The 18,840-nt window shown below is 53.0% G+C and overlaps 1 protein-coding gene across 1 annotated transcript in view; it reads left to right on the top strand.

Moving 5' to 3' along the window:
* The first annotated feature begins 3,416 nt into the window (after positions 1-3,416).
* ZC3H3 (zinc finger CCCH-type containing 3) overlaps positions 3,417-18,840 on the top strand; it is a 142,363-nt gene continuing 126,939 nt past the window's right edge. Inside the window, exons 1-3 of the mRNA XM_064507945.1 lie at positions 3,417-3,525; positions 5,639-7,058; positions 8,809-9,005. Coding sequence (XP_064364015.1) covers positions 3,480-3,525; positions 5,639-7,058; positions 8,809-9,005 — 1,663 coding nt within the window. The 5' untranslated portion in view covers positions 3,417-3,479. The remainder of the gene's footprint in view (positions 3,526-5,638; positions 7,059-8,808; positions 9,006-18,840) is intronic.

Raw genomic sequence — 18,840 nt, 5'->3', positions numbered from 1 at the left:
TCACAGTACCTCTCCCACATTGCACTCAGCAGGCTGCAAACACGCTGCACTTTGGTGCTCCTGTCCTTTCTTCCCCGAAACAGCTCTGTGCTGACTCCCACACTGGTCCCGTTCTCTCTCTTTCCCTGGCACTACCTTGCTTCAGCCTCCGGCATCTCCCTCTTTCCATCATCTCAGCACCACGGGGAGCTTAAAGCTGTTCCCACCTCCCTCTGCAGACCAGATTGGTGCTGTCACCCTAAAACTCCCCGACCCCGGTCAGCACCGGCCACCTCAGCAATGTAGTTTGCAGAAGTGGGTATCTGGGTGGCCAGCGAGACTGGCCAAAGTGGGAGGCAGAGATTTCTCGGCAGCTGGAGGATGGATCTTGGTCTCCTTTCTCAAGCAAGGGTTTTCGGTTTGTGATCGGCTGAACTCAGGGTCATGGGCTGCTTCTGAGACGTTCTGAAAAAGTGTTTTTGTGCTTGGTTTAGAACAATACAGGTCCATGTCACCGCCCCAGAGGGAGACCCCCGTGCTGCCCTCCTCCCTACGGACCTTCATGCCCTTGCAAGCTCTCATGAGGCCGCATGGTGAATCTTCCTGGAGACCAGATCAAGCTGGAAATGAAACCAAAGGAAAAAAAATTAACCTAAAAAGGAAGGTTCTGCAGCCAGGTCATGTCCCGCTCCCATCCCCGCTGTGGTGGTAGAAGCACTGGCACAGGAAGGCAACCGGGCACTCAGCTCCGGACCCTTTTCTTCATGATTTTTCTGCAGACAGATGCAGGATGCAACCACCGATGCTGCGGCTACACACGCAAGGTGCCACAGGGCTGACCGGACCGGGGAAACGAAACACTGAAAACGAACTGAGGACACCTAAAACAGACCCCCAGCAGGATTCAGTACATATCGACCGCCCCAGACGACATTTTTCTTAAAACTTTCCATTCTCCCTTGGTAAACTCTTCACCATATAGTCGGAAAGTTTTTCCTTAGCTGTAAGTCAAATCTCCTTTTCTGCAAACAAAGATAATTCCTCTTTTAGTACCACTAGTGAGCATCAAGCCCACTTGATTAGGTATTTATTTCTAATATTATTTCTCTCCACAATTATCTTCTTTGTTAATACTACTATATATAATTTGTTCAGCTTTTCCTTACACGCCATGTTTTCTAAACCTTTACTATTTTGATTTCCCTTCTCTGGATTCTCACTGATTTTTCTACGTTTTTATCAATGTGTCTCACTCCAAGCTTGAGGCAATGCTTCAGCGGAGACTCACAAGCGCCAGCAGAGAGAATAATCACCCCGTTGTCCTGTACACGACATTGCGGTGAATGGATCCCAGACACTGCTGTTTTCGGCGATGCCGAAGGACTCGGGGATCCTAGGAGCTCCCCGTGCCTTTGGAAACCAGCTCGTGTGAGCAGCCAGCAGAAATGCCAGCGCCTCCCACTCATGCTGTCATCAGGTCTCTGCAATCTGCTGGTGCAGCGCTTCACGAAGTTTAGTGTTTTAGCTTGTCTCAGCAAGTTCGCGGAAAGCCACCGAGAGACTCCAGACTAAACCAAAGCTGATGAGGCTAGGATTTCAAACGTGTGAGTAACTTAATTGGGTCCTATTGCACGCCTGTCACTAGAGACGCAGTTCTGGTGATGTTTAAGGCCATTAGAGGGATTAGCACCATGTTTATTCTGGGCCGAATGAGGCAATTTAATTTCTCTTAAATGTGCTACCCTCCCTAGGGCATATTCTCACATGCAGATGCCCTGCCAACACAGCGTCAAAACTCTGCACTAGCTTTTTACTGTTCTTTTAATTAAATTGGACTTACAAACAGGCGTCATACAAGCACAGTGTTATGACCAGAAAACAAGTGCCGTGAATTTGTGTAGTTTTCAAGTGCACTGTTTGCAACATGCGCTGAGGAACAAAACCCCTGGACGGTTAGTGCTTCCCGACCATGGATTGAAAGGAAAAGGGAGTTTATTTGAGTGATACAGCATCTCTGCCTCTCGTTTGCCCCCTGCATGCACCTCATGGGAGAGATGTGCAAGTAATCCAAGCGCATACCCTGACGCAAGATGCTCCTCTGCCTTCCCCAGGCACCTGGGAAGATCCAGGTCATTCTTAAAGTGTTGTCCCAGCTCCCCAGGACCCCCCACCCCACGGGAGCTCTCCTTTGGGTGCTCCCCATCCCAAGCAGCCCAACACCGCCTTGTGCCATGCTTTGCTTTGCAAAAAGTTTGCTTTTTGCTCACTTTCCAGTTATGTGTTTCAGCTTTGGTTGGCAGGGTGAGCAAAACAGGATGCTAGCGGCGGTGAGCTGCTCCTTTGGGGTTAGGGCCAGTTGGCCAAGGTTGGGGACCACTGGCCGAGGCAGCTCTATCCGTAAACTGTTCTTGGTCTGAGAAAAGACCTTGGTGTTGGTTACCGAGGCCTCTCTTTTCTCAGTATTTCCCACACGCTCTCTGCTGCCGGACCTCGGCGCCGCCGAGACCCCTTGGCCGTGCTGCCCCAGACCAGCGCCGCGTCCTGGCCTCCTCGCTGGCCTGGCACCTCCCCCGCTCTCCGCTCGCTCCTTCCCTGAGGTTCGGTTTTGTGGGAGCGGTGGGCACACGGCTTCCCTGCGTGAAAAAAAAGAAGCTTTTTTTTTTGTGTGTGTACGCGTGCTGAATTAATTTCAGTGCAGATCAGCCCGTTCTCGCTCATTTATGCAGCCGCTTCACGGCTTGTGCCAGCACAAGGAGGCAGCGAGCAGCTGGGAGCGGAGGAGGCGTTTTTTGGCAGAAGCGCCAATTCCTGCCGGTTTAGAGCGGTTATGAAACTCCGGGTGATGGAGCTGCTCTCAGGCAGCCGCCAAAGGCCGCTAAACCCACTTTTAATAATTTATTACTAATAAATTAATAATTTAGCTGCTTTCCCACACGGGCCAGTCGTGTGTTTACCTGGGGATCGCTCTTTGACCGGAGCCGGGGCGGGCGGAGGTCGCCGCAGCCGCACTGGGAAGGGAGATGCCCCAGGAGGCAGCGCCAGTTTTAAGCGCCCCGGGGCCGATAATCGATTATTTTGACGGTGTTCCCATCACAAGAGCCTTTAGCAGGATCCTGATACAGCTGCTTGGCTCGGTTTTTGTTTCCCAAATAGTTTAAGAACAATTTTGTCAGGGATTTTTATCTCCTCGCCGCCTTGAAGCACTGTTACGGCTTTTTTAAAAAGTTTTATTGGTATTAATGAATTTTCTCCTTAGGAACGGAAGAGCGAACCTATGGAAATACTTCGTAAATACTGATTTTTACTGCTAGCAGCGGTGCCGGGCCCCGTCGGGGCGCGCAGGCCGCGGGGGCGCCGCCGTTGCCATGGCGACGTGGCGCCGCGGCGCCGGGCGTCACGTGACGGCGCGCGCCTCACGTGACCGGTTAACTGCCGGCGCGGGGTGATGACGTAGCTCGTCGGGGGGGCGGTGACGTGCGGGAGCGCTGCCAGCTGCGGGGATGGAGGAGAGGGAGCAACTGCGGCGGCAGATCCGCCTGCTGCAGGGTACGGCGGGACCGGGGGGGCGGGCAGCGAGGGGGCCCAGGCGTCCGGGGGGGAGGGGCGGGTAGCGAGGGGGCCCAGGCGTCCGGAGGGGGGGGCGGTGGAGGGATGAGAGGACCCAGGCGTCGCGGGGGGGGGGGAGGGGCGGGCAGCGAGGGGGCCCAGGCGTCCCGGTGGGGTCAGAGGGGGAGCAGCGAGGGGATCCAGGCGTCCCGGGGGGGGGAGGGGCTGGCTAGCTGGCTGTGGGGGACCCAGGCGTCCCGGGGGGGGGGAGGCGAGCAGCGAGGGGACACACGTGTCCCCAGGGGGGGAGGGACTATCTATCTGGCTGTGGGGGACCCAGGCGTCCCGGGGGGGGGAGAGGCGGGCAGCGAGGGGACCCAGGTGTCCCCGGAGGGGAGGGGCTATCTATCTGGCTGTGGGGGGGACCCAGGCGTCCCGGGGGGGGGAGGGGTGGGCAGCGAGGGGGCCCAGGCGTCCCTGGGGGGGGAGGGGCTGTCTGGCTGGCTGCGGGGGGACCCAGGAGTCCGGGGGGGGAAGGGGCAGGCAGCGAGGGGACCCAGGCATCCCGGGGAGGGGGAGGGGCTGGCTGTCTGGCTGCGGGGGGACCCAGGAGTCCGGGGGGGGGAGGGGCAGGCGGCGAGGGGACCCAGGCATCCCGGGGAGGGGGAGGGGCTGGCTGTCTGGCTGTGGGGGGACCCAGGCGTCCCGGGTGGGGGGCGGTGGAGGGATGAGAGGACCCAGGTGTCCCGAGGGGGGAGGGAACGGTGAAGTGCTCGAGGGGGAGGGAGGCGGAGCAGGCCCAGGAGTGCCCTGGGAGGGGGGAGGGGGGAGGACCCAGGCGTCCGGGGGTGGGGGGGGGAGGGAGAGGACCTAGAAGTCCTGGATGAAAAGGGAGGCGAGAGGAGGGGACCCAGGTGTGGTGGGGGCAGAAGGCAGAGAGGACCCAGGTATCTGGGAGAGGGAGGGAGGCAGGGAGTGAGTCCAGAGGGTCCCCGGGGTGGGGTCGGGGGCAGTGACACCCCCAGGCTGCTGGTCCCTGCAGGGCCGGGGGTCCCTGCTGGGGTAAGGGGGAGCCTGGCCATCCGCCGATGCCTGGGCCCGCTGCTCCCGGTGGAGAGGCGGGATGTGGCCCTCGTCCTCGCACCCCAGCGCTTCCTTGACCCCGCAGAGAAGCGGGACTGTGTCTGCCTGCCCTTTCCCAGCCCTGGGGGACACCGGGCGCTTATTCTTAGCACCATCTCGCTCTATTTATAGACCCCAAGGTAATTTTTCCTCATTAGCAAGGCCACAAACTCCGCTCGGGCCTCGCGGAGATCTGTCTGGGGTCTGTCTGGCCAGACCTCTGGCACCGAAAACCCGCTGTTCTCTTGCCGGTGGCCTCACAGGATCACTGTGATTAAAGGGGGGAAGAGAGGAGTAAAGCAAGCGGTGAAGCTTGATTTCTCTCCGGCAGTTCTTTAGTTATTCCTGGCTCTCTTAGCGCATTTGAACATTTTAAACTGAATTATGGTAGATTGTGTACGGCTCAGGGATGGAGTGCAGCTGGCGGACCTGCCGACGCTGCTTTTTTGGCAGCTCTGTGAACTCTCCTGTTTGGCAGCAGGAGAAACTTTTCCGCGCTGGCATGCGCCTAAAATACAAGGCTCAAAAAAATCCTGTGGTAATCCGTTTTATTTGAAGTGTTTTATAAGCTCTGAGGAGATCTGAAGTCATATCTGGAAATAAAATCAGCGTTTTCTTTATTAGGCTCCAAAGCCAATAATTCAAGCGATGGTTTTGGCACTGGCAGCAAAGATGAGCGTAAAGGGGCGAACGGTGGTTAACAGCACTTGCGCGGTGCGTGGGAAGAGTCTGGTAAATCTGTGGTTTCGCTCTGTGGTTCAGGCTCGTGTTGAGCTGTCCTGTTAAATAGGTTTTGTTATCGACTTTCATGAGGATCGAGGGAAATATTTAAGTTTTTCTTCCAGCGTGCATTATCTAAAACCTGGCCTGTGTGAGCCTGTGCAGAGCGGTTGCCTTCATTGCGACGCGAAGGAAATCGTTTTGCAGAGCTGCGATATTGTAAAACTCCTGTGGGAGCGGCAATTAACAGGCGCTGTCTCGTTGTCTTTAGGTCTCATAAATGACCATAAAAACGTCCATGGAAACGCGCCGGTGCCCCTGCCTTCTGCGACGCCGCGGTGGAGGAGTCCCCGGCAGCCCTCCTTCGGCAGGCGCGGGGCATTTTCGGCCGGCTTCTCCCAGCAAGCTCCCCGGGATTTCCAGCCGCGCCGGGGTAACTCCTGGAGGAAAAAGTACTCCCTCGTGAACCGGCCGCCCGGACCGGCCTGTCACACTGGCAGCAACGTGAGCGTGAGCACTTCGCAGGGGTCTGCGAGCCAAGGGGACAGCCAGACGCCCGAGCTGCACGGAGCAGCCCCCGAAAGGCACGTGGACTTGACTACGGATGGTAACATAGTCGTTGGGATCCAGCTGCCGCAGAGGACTGGCCCGGTTGTAAACACTAAAAGTTTTGCTGGAGTGAGTTCTTATCGTGATGTTTCTGGGCTGAAAAAGGTGGTGGCTGCTCCGGATGGCAGTAAAAATCTGCAGAAATGCTCTAGCTCTCTGTACACGAGCCAAAATGACGAGCGAAAGCCCTCTTTCTCGCTTTCCTTTAATTCCTCCTACCAGTCTGCAAGCTCAGTGCACCCGAACGTGTTGGGCGCGCTGAGAACGGCGCGTCTGTCCGGCGAGGTGGCCCAGAGCACCGTTACCGCCCGCAGAACTGCCAGCGAAAGCGCCGTCACGCTCAAGTCGGAGCCGCAGCAGCCTCCGGCCGCGCCGAGCCGCCAGCCGGGTTGCCGCTCGGCGTGGAAGAAGCCGGAGCCGCCGGTCCCGGGGCAATCTGGCTCGGAGCAGGTCAGAGATGCTCTCGGAGAGCCAAAGCTCCTCGGAAACGCCGAGACGCGCTCTAGACCTGCTCAGGCTGCGACTTCGGCGGTGGGGGTGAATCCAACGAAGAGTCGATTTTCAGCGCTCTCCAAAGCGACCGGTCTCCAAAGGGCCGCCTCAACGTCAGTCTCCGGCAAAGCTTTGAAATTCAGGAAAACCAATTACACGTGGGTTGCAAACCCTGGTAAATGTTCTCGTGCTGTGAAAAGATGGATCAGCCCTCGAGCTTCTGATGGCACGAGGAAGCTCGCTGGCGGGGCAGACAGAGCAGCTAAGCTATCGCCAAAAGCAGACTTGGGAGCAAAGCTGAAGAAATCTGGACTGCAGCCCAAATTGGGGGTTTCCCCCAGCAAGTATAAATGGAAAGCCTCCAGCCTGCAGACCTCTCCCTCCACCTCCAAGTCAGCATTCAGGTGGCAGTCTGAGGACCAGAAGAAGGCTGGGGCCACCGGGGTCTCTAGGGCCAGCTCTGCGCTGCTGCCCCTGAGCGACGCGTCTGTCGGTCACGGCGGGGTGAAGTCCTCCTTCGGTGACACTGCGCTTTCTGGTTATAAAGTGAAGAGTCGGACAAAAATCATCAAGAGGAAAGGAAGCTCGTGGTAGGTTGCTTGCCGTCTTCGGAGTACTGTCGTTGCACTGGCTTTATTTCATGTCCGTTGGCTTCAACGGAAGTCTTTATGCCCTTTTCTTTATGCTCGTAGCCCTTTGGGGCAAGATTTTGTGTTGAATAATGCCAAAGTGACTTATAATGAGATGATAATATGAAGTGCACGTGCGTTGTGGACGTCTGAGTGCAATTATAATGATACGGGAGGGTATATTTGTGCTTTCCTTTCCAGGTGTGGTGACTTTGCTCTGTGTGGACTCATTGTGAGGCGTCAGGTTTTTAATTCTTATCAGTCTGTGTAACTCTGAATTTATCTTTCAAGCAGAGGTGGGTTTTCTTCTCATCTCCCATCCCTGTTCTCCGAGGACTTTGCCACAGCACTTAGGAGACTCCTCCCCGACCATAATAACATACTAATATTCAGAGGGGAGGAAATAGCTTGCTTTCCGTATTGATTTGTTTTCAAACTCTCAGAGCCTCATTATGTTGGGGGCTGGCGAGAGCAAAAGCGACTTGAATCACTGCATCTTTTATCGTCTGTCATCGTAAAGCGCTTGGCAGGCTCTGGGATGGAGGTGGGGGCAGTAAATGAATTGTGCGGGCTCGTGCATGCCGGGAAGAGGTGATACCTGGCCGTAAATCTGTTACTGCAAGTGAAAAGCCACGGTGTTGTCAGTGATGCTCTGCTTTCACCGTTCCCCCCTCTCTTCTGGGTGTGGATTGCCTCCTTTCCGCGTTTTGTGCTGTCCGCCAGCGTAGGCCCAGTGCTCGTGTCCTCCCTGAAGACTCACTTTCCCTTCTCCTTGTGGCATCAGTGATGGATCCACGGTCCTGGGTCTTATGGAGTGAATTTTCCTCTCTGGCCGTGTCCGATAGGGACAGAGTACAATGGGAAGGATATAAAGGAAGCTTGTTGGGAGAAAAAGGTGTGTTATGTAGAAACACGTTTGAACTGGGCTGGGAGTCGAGGGGAAACAGATGAGGGATTGGGACCCTTATGGATGGAGGCCCAGTGCTGCAGGGAAGGGAGAGGTGGGATGTGGTGAAGCTTGGTGGCACAGCCGTGTGACCCCGTGGTATCACCTAACCGAAAAATACGCTCAGTGCGGTGGGGGCATCTTGACTCCTTTCTCACTCTCACCTTCTCAGTAATGCCACAGGCTCTTGAGACCTGAGGGCTGTGGCCTTCACAACTATTTCAAGTGACACAACGAGCCGGTGACAGAGCCCAGGCTAAAACTCTGGGGTCACTAGATCTTGCTGGGAAAATGACTTTGGAGGGAGGTGCCTGGAAAAGTTCTTTTTTTGGCTGTCATGGTTTGATCCTCCTAGCTCTACAGAGCCCAGGCTAAAACTCTGGGGTCTCTAGATCTCGTTGGGAAGATGACTTTGGAGGGAGGTGCCTGGAAAAGTTTTTTTTTTTTTGGCTGTCATGGTTTGATCCTCCTAGCTCTCGAAAGGACGCTGTCTTCTCCCCTGCATCTGTTGGACGGAAGCCAGAAGGCAGTGAGCTGAGTTCGACTGTCAAACACCTCATTCTCCATCTGCGCTGTGCCAGAAGTACATTGCATTTGCCTATTGCACTTTTCTGTCTAACATGTCTTATTGCCTTTGCGTAGGAGAGCAGCGTGCAGGAGAATGGAGTTTGGAGACCTGGCTTCTCTTCCCAGCGGTGGGCAAGGGGACCAGTGTGTTTTGGTGACCTCTCGATCTTCTAACTATGGTTTGTTGTGCCTTCACAGTTCCCCAGCAGATAAGAAGAGCAGCTCCTCCCCTGCGACACCTCTGAGAAGCCACTTCCATCTCAGGAGGAAAAACTCCTCGCGGGGGAAGCCTTCTGCGACGCCGAAACGCTCCTCGCCCAAGGGCCTGGTGCAGATCACCAAGCACAGGCTGTGCAGGCTGCCGGCCACCCGGGCGCAGGTCTCTGCCAAGGAAGGTAGGAACAACCGTCCAAAAGCAGCGATGGTGTTTGCTGGCCGCGTGCTGGTGAAGCAGCTCCAAGGGAGGCTCCTGGAATCCAGAAATGGGTTTCTGGGTCCTCGTGGAGGTGGATCTGCTGCTGTCAGTCCGGGGGCAAATGTTGAGGAGAAGAGTCTTGGCCAGAGTAAGGCTCCTGCCTTGCCCCAGAGCTGTCTTGTCAATGTCTGTGCTGCGAGATCTCCGGACAGGGTTGTTTTAAAGCTTTTCTTGGCCTTTAACATGGTTTTGCTAGACTTGCAGGTATCAAATAGAAAAATGATTGAGGAGGGGCTTAATGGGAAGAGGGTGGCGGAGACGGTAATAACACATAAGACTGGATAATCTTTGCACAAGGGAAAAGCTTGTGTGCATTGTGAGATGCTCCTCTAGCAATTACAGCCCTACCTGATGCACCTGTACCCCAGTGCAATGTCTGCAGGAGTCTGGCTTTTATATGTGATTGGGTTAAAATTGAAATTGCTGGAGGAATAAAGGCTGCCGAATGTCATCTCTGAGCCTAAACCGAACTGAGGTGAGAAGTGACTGTTTCTCTGGCAGCTCTGTTGGGTTTTGGCCTTGTGTCGTGGGAAGAGTTTGGTGTTTCTCTTGGGGTGTTTTCTAGTTGTTGCAGTGTGTGGTGGTAGTCTGCTGGTACCAGATGCTTTGTGCTCATGAACAGGTACCGTGTGTCTGTGTCCTGCTGCCTCGGGTTGACGCTTCTCAGAGCAGAGTGCAGCTTGTTGGGGCCCGGAGAGCTGCACCTACGCGCGCGAAACCGGTCGTCGATGCTTCCCGTCTGGTCTGGTTCTGCTGTTAAATGGCTACACGATCGTGGACAAGAGGCTTCACCCTCTGCCCCGAGGTTCAGTTTTGCTGATATGAAACGCGTTGTGGCTGCGTGCCCACGCTTTGCTCACTCGAGTGCGACGGTGCGGCTGGTGGCACCGTGATGGCACGTATTGTTGGAGTGGGGAGGGTTGTTTAGGCTGTGACGTAGCTGCGGTCTGGCTCAAAGAGTAAAGCTGCTTGGCCTCTGTTTTCAGGAAGACGCTTGTGCGGTTTCCTGTTCTGCACTGCAATTACGGAGTTTACGTGTGTGATTATAGTTATTTCATGTTCCAACAAATAGCTGTGTGTTAACGTGTGTTAAGACATCGCTATGTCTTGACAGAAGAAAAGAGAAGAATCAAGATCTGTAGTTCAGGAAAGGGGAAAGGTTTTTGGGAGAGGAGGAGAAAAAGCTAAATCCCTCCTCAAACACGCATATTAAGAAAAAAATGGAGGGTTGGAGAGGATGCTGGGGGGCAATTTCAGATCTAGTGCTTTGGGAGGCAGAAAAAGGTACATGGGAGAGGTAGAAGCGGGGAGAGTAAGGTTGCATTTAACTCTGCCGTGGTACCAGTGGTCTAGCGTTCTGGCAATCCCCTTGCTTTGGGCTGAAGCTTGTTTAATTTAAGGATGTCAGCAAATCCTTTGATGACCTGCTATTTCTAGCCATGTTGTCTTCATTTTTCTTCTGTCTCCTTAACCCCAGGTTTCTCTGGGGATTGTCTCTGGGTTTTGTGGTTTCCTCCTGGAGATGCCAAATGGGATCCTTTCAGCAGAGCAGGGACAAGACAGCTACCAGCTCCATTCCTAAGCTGCTGTGCCACCGAGAATGGCTGCAGAGCTTGCTCTGTTCCCCACCTACCTATTTTTAGGGGTGTTTTTCAGGGCAGAATAGAGCTCAAATTGAAACTTTGTGAATTACAGCTGTGTATTGATAGCATCCCCCTTTTTTTTTTTTAGAAGCTGTTAGTAAAACTGTGCGCCCAACAGAAGTAAAGCTTCATATGAGTTAAGAATATGCAAAATGGATTAAAATCTTCTGCCCTCCTGGGAGCCTGACTGGCAGCTGCCAAAACCCCGTGTATTTCTGGGAATGTATTATGATTTCTTGATTGAAGGAAATGTTCCCATAAAGAAAAGATTTTTGATCTTAAACCAGCTCAGACTGAAAATATGTAGTTAGTGTAGAAACATGGTTTTGCTGCTGGCCTTGATCTGAGTGGAAGACGGCAACTAAAGTAGTTTAGAGAAAGTGGAAAAAATAGGAAACAGGGCTGGAAGTGGCTTTGGGAAAGCATCTAGTTCATTCTCCTGCCCAAAAGCGGAATCAGGTTATTGGACCGTTCCTGAGAGTTGCTAGTCAAGTCTAGCAGAGACAAAACCCTAACTTTTAAGAGTTGTGAGCTGTGTAGGTCGAAGCGACTGCGGTGAAGTGCTTGGATCTGTGTGCTCTGCAGGCTTGGCTCGTAGATGTGGAAGGGAGTGTCTGCTTTAATAAAACTCGGTGACCTTGTTTGAGTGTTTGTGTGTGGCTTTTTTCTTTGCAGATGGTAGTCACCCACTGCAAAAACGTCTTGCTCCAGTTTTAAAATGGCTAAAAGCAAAAGGAAGTGCCCTGCCTTCCTTCCCTGTGTGTGTGTGCGCACGTGTGAGCCCTCTTCCCCGTGTCCTGCTGTGCTAGCGGGAAGACAGACCCTGGTGTTTTAGAAGGTGATTTAAAAGTGATTGCCACCCTTCTCCCCACTGTAATTGTAAAATGCCTCCTAAATTCCTTTCCTGCCTTCTGTAACAGAGAGGGACTCTCTACTCCGCTAGACCAGCCGTCAGCCTTGGAAAATGGACTGTCAAATGGGACTGGGACCACTCAATTAAAGCTGGGGATGGATTCCCGAGGCCGCCTTTCTCATCCCCAGGGACGGTACAAGGTTGTTTCTGCTGTATTTCTTACTGCTTTGTCCAGCCTTTCTGTGGAGATGCTGCCAGTGCTTCTCTTGAGACGTAGCTGCGTTAAATAGGTCTTCTTGTGAAGAGGACAGTTCAGATCTTTCTCGGTACATTTTCACCTAACGTGATAACTCTGCGAACTTGGCGGTGTGCCCTCTTTCCTGAGAGGTTCCCTAAGATGCAACGCGATGGTGTAATCCCTTCAAAGTCTGTGTGGTCTTTTCCCTACCATGCTTACAAGCTGTCCCCTCGCTGCTAAAACATCAAGCACTAAACACTAGTATCATAGGGGTGTCTAGTTCCGGATGGCGGCTGGCGATCCAGCCTCCGTTGTACCTTCATCTCGGGGGATCCCAAAGGACCTGACAGACGCTCTGTCTCCCGACAACGGCAGCTCTGTGCAGCAGGGAGGCAGCTGTGGAGCAACACAGCTGCTTTGCTCAACCGCTTAGCAGCGAAGGTCGGCAAGAATCTTAAGGGCTTTGAAACTGCAAAGCGAATTTTGGGCATTTTGGCGTCACCTGCTTGGCATTGGGTTAAGGCTGAGCACTAGCAGTCTCGCTCCGCAGATGCGTTGTAGTTTGCCCGTGCGCTGAGCTGCCCGTGATCGCGTGGACAAAAAGCGATTTCTACAGCTGTGGAATTGCCGCTGGGCTCTTCACGCGTGTGCTCGGACTCTTGCCCTGAGGGACATGTGTGATCTAGTCTGAAGAGGTGGTTGGATGTCAGACGGGCTGGGACATTTTCAAGGCAGCATCCCATGGTCTGGTGTGAGACCAGAGGGAGTGTGAGCCCCCTCAGCAGCTCAGATGTTGCTCAGATTTAGTTCCCCTCGGATAATACCATATATACGTGTAATGGTAGGTGTCCTCTGGTTTCGTTGTGGTCCAGTAGGGAGCTGCGGGGTGAAGGCTTGTGGGTATAATTCCTGACTCTCAGATTATCTGAGAGACTTTGGGAGGGCTGTTTTATTACTCTGCGCTTGTGCAAAGCGGGGAAAAGAGTCAGCTCGTGGAGTTTTATTCTTGGAGGAAGCTGCAAGGCTAAGGGCCAGGGAAGTATCTGGGGGACTGAGATGTTCCTAGGAGCCTCTGGGAGCAGGAGGAGCATGGAGAGACACATAGCGAGGGAGCGTGGGAGCTGCTGTCCTACAGCTGCTTTGTAAGAGTAAAGTATTGGCTTGTTCTCAGGCCTGAACTATCAAGCCTCTGTGGGCAACTCTTCTTGTAGTGAGAGAAGAGCCAGATTTGGAGCTTTCTGGAGCAGATGGGGATGGTCCTTGGCCAGCTGAATGGCTTTCCTGCGAGTAGAGCGATGTAGCTCGTCTTCTCCAGTCTGGACACGCACAACGCCCAGCTAACAAACCAGTTAAAAAGCCAGATGGTCCAGGCTGGGCTTGTGATCCGACTAGATGGATGCGGCAACGCTGGAGCCTGGGTCCTGCGGGTACCGATGTCTGAGCGGTGAGAAACCACCCACGGCGCCTGCGTTTGCACGGGAGCTGCAGGCTCCGGAGCCGGATGCAGATCGTGTGTCCGTCAGGGCTGACGGCTGTCTGTGCGGGAAGGGTTCCTGGGGAGAAACGTGCCTGATCTCGCTCACGTACTACAGTGTAGGTGCAGAGAGCTGGATTAGCCCCTTCCTTCCCCGCTGGCGGCCTGGGGGTGTTTGAGAGCCCTGGCTGATGCAGGCAGTGTTTTGATGCAGCTTTGGTGTTTTCCTGCTTGCCCTGTTAAACAGGCTTTTGGGACACGTGGCACGGGCTCCGCGGTACGTACCTAAGGTGTGAGCAAAGACGCTGGACCTCCCTTGCAGGTGCTGGGCAACCATCGTGAAGCACAGCCGCGGAGAAGCTGGGGACCTGCAGCTGCGACTCGGTCTCAAGTTGGTGTCTCCTGATGGTCTGTGTTCGGAGGAGCTCGTGTCTGGGATTCACCTGGTTTTCATTTCATAACCAGTGATCCTACTAAGGAGAAAACGGAGACACAAAACGATAGCCCTTCCCTTGGGGTTATTTTGGCGGCTCTCATGACTAGCGTTGAGCCTGCAGCTGTTATGAATTAGCTCTAACATACTCACTTGATTAAATGTAACATTTAATAACCACTCAGAAATTGGGATATATCCCAAATGAAAGTTGCTCTGATAGGACAGTAGAGCTGTGAAGCATCTCGGATAGAGCTGATGGTCATCGTAACGCAAGGCTTGCGCCGGCGCGGCGTGCGTGCACAGTACGAGCTCCCGTGTTTTACCAAAGTGGAGAGGAGCAGAAATGTTCCGTTGCTGAGCAGGACCAGATTCATGTTGCCAAAACAGCTTTTGGGTTTTGTGTGCCGTTAATATTAAGTACTTCCTTTTTTCTTTTCTTCCCCCATGCCCCCGTTTAAGTTTTCAGGCCCTTTTTAGGGGGAAGGAGAACTTGGAAACCGCTGCTTTGCTGGGAGTTGGAAATCCGTTCAGATAAGAAGCCCCTGCTTGGGCCACGGTCAAGAGCCCGAGGAGGCTGATGGGCTTCTCCGTTTGAACTGGCTTCCTAACTTCTCTGGGGTGTCCGCTTCATTTTGTGCCCGTACCTGCTCACTTCAGACTCCTGTCTCCAAGCACCAGGCTTCGTATATACAGTACATATATACAGTACGTATATATATACAGTGGATGAGGCTGTCTCTCCTGCCTCTTGAGCAGGCAAGACAGTTTGGCTCTGAATTATGGGTCCGGTGCAAGAAGGGGAAACGCGACTGTTGCTTATCCGGGGAAAACCCAGTGGGCCAAAATCCTGCTGGCTGAACCCGATCCTCGGGCCGCCAGTGGCACTGTGTGGCATGGAAATGACACGAGCCGTTTAAATGCCAACTAGAGTTAATTCTGCAATTTCAAACTTTTCTCAAATGTCCGTCCTGAAACGGCTTTCGGTTGCCCCGTTACGGCAAAACGCAACGAAATAGTGGCGCGTGCGTTGGGAGGGCGCCGGTGCCGCTGGACCGCGCATGCCCTGGAGACGGGCCGGTGCCCCGCAGCGCGGGGACGGGTGCTGGTGGCCGTTTTAAGGGAAAATGCTAACTTTTGAGTGCATTTTTTTAATGCATTTTTTTTTTAAGCCGGCTGCGTGCATGGGATGCCGTTGAGCCCCGCTGGGGCACCCATGGCTTCTCCGCGAGGGGCAGCTGGGAACGATGGTTTAGAAGGAGTGTTTTGGTGGCGGGGCCTTGGCATGTCGGGGGGACTGTGCCTGTCCCACGCGGGGTTTGGGGGTGTCCCGCGTGCCGCCCTTCCCCGCTGCCCTGCAGAGGGCACTCTTGCCCCTCGCATCGCCCCCCCGTCCACCTTTTTCTGGTTATTGATGGCCTAATTTCGTCTTTATGTGAAAGAAAGCAGATATCAAGTAATTTGCAGCAATAACCTGCTAATGCTGGGCCAGTATCAAAACTCCCATGTTCATTTCAAGTGGCAGATAAAACACTAATATATAATTATCCTTGCAAATTGGATTGTTTTAAATAACCAAAAGGCTATGGCCAGGAGAAAACTATCCCATTTCCCTTGAGTTACTATTGCGGTGTAATTGCTGCGTTCAATCAATTTCCCTGGCATTAGAAATTCCATCACAATCAACATTAAGCTTTATTCATTGTGATGGCTAAGAGCCGGGCCATTTCTCCTCTTTTCCTTAACTGGCAAAATTAATCAGGGAAAAGATTTTAAACATTTACCCGTGCGAAAGAGGTCAGCTCTGCCACTATATTGCTCAGCAGATAAGGGGGCTAATAAAAAGAAAATTGAATTACTAATGATCGCCAGGAACAGAGTATATAAAACCTGGCAATCGCCCGGTTCAGGAAAAAGGAGAATCAATTTTCTTCGGACAAGGTGCGCTCATTTTTTATTTTGGCGCATATTATCAGCAATTTAATTTGAAAGCGCATAAACAGGAGGAAACAGTTAGAAAATAATGAGCCTGAAGGTGTAAAATGCTGCAGGATATATGCTGTACACAATTTATTTGGCACAACAGATAATCACTTTAATTGAATTCAAAACTGCATTGTTCAGCAGCAGCGCGGGCTGCCCGTCTTGCCCGTGGGGGATTGCGGGATATTGCAAAGATGCCGGCGCGAGGCTGCTCCGTGTCTTTTCCCCTCTGTAATGTCCCCTTGCAGGCAGGACTTCTCAGCCGTGTGCCCGCGATTGCTTCGGCACGGTCACGGCTGGCTGAGAGCAGAATATTTACAAAGCAAGCGAATGCTTTCTCGAGGGACTTTTGCTTACGGTAGCGCTATGTATAGCTGTTTCTTAAATAATACCGTGTTTGGTGGGGTTTCGCGTGAGATCGTCGCGTGAGCGTGCCGCCCGGGACCCTCTGTGTGCGGCTGTCCTCTTAGGTGCTGCTTCGGGGGGAAGTCGCTGAGCTAGTCGGGAATAGTTTCTATCCCAGTGCTGCTGTCTGATTTTGTGACTTTTTGTCCCCGCCAATGTGAAAGCAGTGCGAAATTTGATGTTGTCAGCATGGAGCGGCTTTGAGCTGTGCTTTGGGAACGCCGAATCAAGCGTCACGCTCCGGATTGAGACCGGTAAGCTTCGGCCGGTGTCGCTCCTCTGACGCGGCCCCATCGGTGCCGTTTGGCCCCGATGAGCAGTTGGCTCCGCCGCTGGGCGAGTGGGATGCGGTACGGTGAAACACGTATGCTGTCCGTGGTGGAGGGATCTGGCTGCCTAGGGACCCCCTTGAGATCACAGAATGATTAAGGTCGGCAGGGACCTCTGGAGATCATCTGGTCCAACCCTCCTGCTTGAGCAGGGTCACATAGAGCACGTTGCCCAGGACCCTGTCCAGATGACTTTTAAATATCTCCAAGGATGGAGACTCCGCAACCTCGAAGATAAAATTATTTTGCTGGTGACCCACCTGAGCTGAAACTCTAGCAACCTCCTCCTGCTTTCAGAGTGTGATCTCCTGACCTGTGCTTTAAACTAGTTTTTAAGCAGTGGCTTTTGGATTGTGGCAGTGCAGGGGAGACGCGTGGTGGGAGAGGAGCACTTGTAGCTGCAGGGTAGTGGGTTGGCGTGATGGCCTCGTGAAGAGCTGTGCTGCAGTGGATGGCCCTTGGGCTGCACCGCAGAGGGTCATCTAACTTCTTGTGCTCCCCTTTTTGGGTTTGGAGAGCAGGGTGGGATTGTGCTGGGGTACAAATGATACCGTTCCTCAGCGCTTTGCGTGTTCGGAGCGCCTTACGGGCATTAATGAGGCCGTGCAGCGCTTTGGTAGGATGGTACCGCCTTTGCTTCACGAGTGCCTTGGCCATGGCAGCTAAATAACTGGGGAACCGCAGCAGTGACTTACACAGGGCCATGCAAATCCGTGGCCCAAGTGAGAGCAGATCCTTTGCATCTATCACGCGCACTGCTGAGAGGTTGGTTTGAGTCCTTCCACCCCCCTTCCCCAGTCCCAAATACTCCTTTCTTGCTTACATCTTTGCTTTTCTCATACTCCAGATTGAGATAAGATGACAGTTCCTGTCACCAGCTTCCTCTTTGTCCTCTGTTGCCACCATCAGCATTGAAACTGGACTCTGTAAACACGCTCAATAGAAGGAAATCCTATTTGTACTTGCGTTTTTTTTTTCCAGAGAGGATTTGCAAGATCATCAGGATTTGTCAGACCCGCTGTTATCTGCAGAAGTGTCTCTACAACTATCTAATTTCAGTTAGAGTGGTGGTTACCTTCCAAAAAATCCCCCAAATCCTGATTTATTTCTCGGCTTTGCCCAGTAACGTGGGCCACTGGATGGGCAAGGGACACTTGCTCGGAAAGGAGTGGAGACAGGAGTGGAAGGGGCCGGTTTTCATTGCTCATGCTCAGCCGAGTGCAGCAAGTAAATGGGGCGTAAATGGTGAGGAGTAAGTTATGGGTGGCATTTGAATGCTCAGCTGCTGTTAATTTTATTGAGGCAGGGTGTTTGTATCCCTCTGCCAGCTTTGCAAATCTAAGCCTTGGATCTTATACCTCCTTTTATTTATTGATTTATTTATTTTTTTAAACGTGAAGGGCAACTGGTAAATATTTCTAACGGGGAGATTCCTGTTTGGGTGCTGTTTTTCACTGGTATTTCTTGCATAATTTTTCTCTTTTTTTCTTTTCTCTCTTTTTTTTTTTTTTTTTTCCTATCAGTGAATTGCACAAAGCATTCCCCTGTCTGTGAGGTAAGAGCTCTGATCCCGTTGCATTTCAATGAAGCTGGTGTGACGTCTCTGTTACATCGTGTTAGGAGGAGTTGGAGGTTATGATCGTCGAAGGAAGCCCTCGTGTCGCGTGTAACACTGCACAGGACTCCTTGGAGTTTGTCGTGTCTCTTATTCTCTGCTCCATCATCAGTCTTGTCTTTCGGAGCAGGTCCTTCCTTGCTGCGGGAGCTTATCTGAGCCGTTCATGGCTTTGCGGCTGGAGACTGGCGGGGATAACGTGGTTGCAGGCCACGCTGTGCTATGTAGATTGACCTTGCCCATAAATCAGCATGTTGTCAGATGTCCCCTCCTTCCCCTGGCTTGTCCTTGGGAGCAGGGCTGGAGCGTGGCCGGCTAAGTGGCTGCTTGGCCCTTTGCAGTAATTGGGAAAAGTTCACATACTTGGCTTTCTCCCAGCACTGGTTACGTCAGTGTTCGTAAGCAACGGTTTTGGGTTTCTGGCGTTAGGTGGCATTTACAGGTGACTCGTCCCGAGCTGCAAGAGGAGCTGGAGGCAGCCAGCAGTGGGGATTCTGTTTTCAGAGACCTCTCTTAAAAATAACAGGCTGCTCCGCCTGAGGGAAGTCAGTGTTTCTAAATGGGGAGGTGTCACCATGTGAACTGCGCGCTAGAGACCTTCAGCGGCTGGATTTGGGGCTCAGGTAAACCAACGACTGCAATGGGGAACATGCAGACCAAAGTATATCGGAGATGTGATCCAAGAGTAACAGCGTGCTCTCAAACACGGGTGCCAGGCACTGCCCTTGTGCAAGAGCAAGGCCTGTGCACTAGACCTTTGCTTTGCTAAGGCAGGGTAAATC

The sequence above is a fragment of the Dromaius novaehollandiae genome, chromosome 2, assembly GCF_036370855.1.
Source record: "Dromaius novaehollandiae isolate bDroNov1 chromosome 2, bDroNov1.hap1, whole genome shotgun sequence".
Lineage (NCBI taxonomy): Eukaryota > Metazoa > Chordata > Aves > Casuariiformes > Dromaiidae > Dromaius > Dromaius novaehollandiae.
The sequence above is the reverse complement of the archived record's forward strand: the minus strand, read 5'-3'. Positions and strand labels throughout refer to the sequence as shown.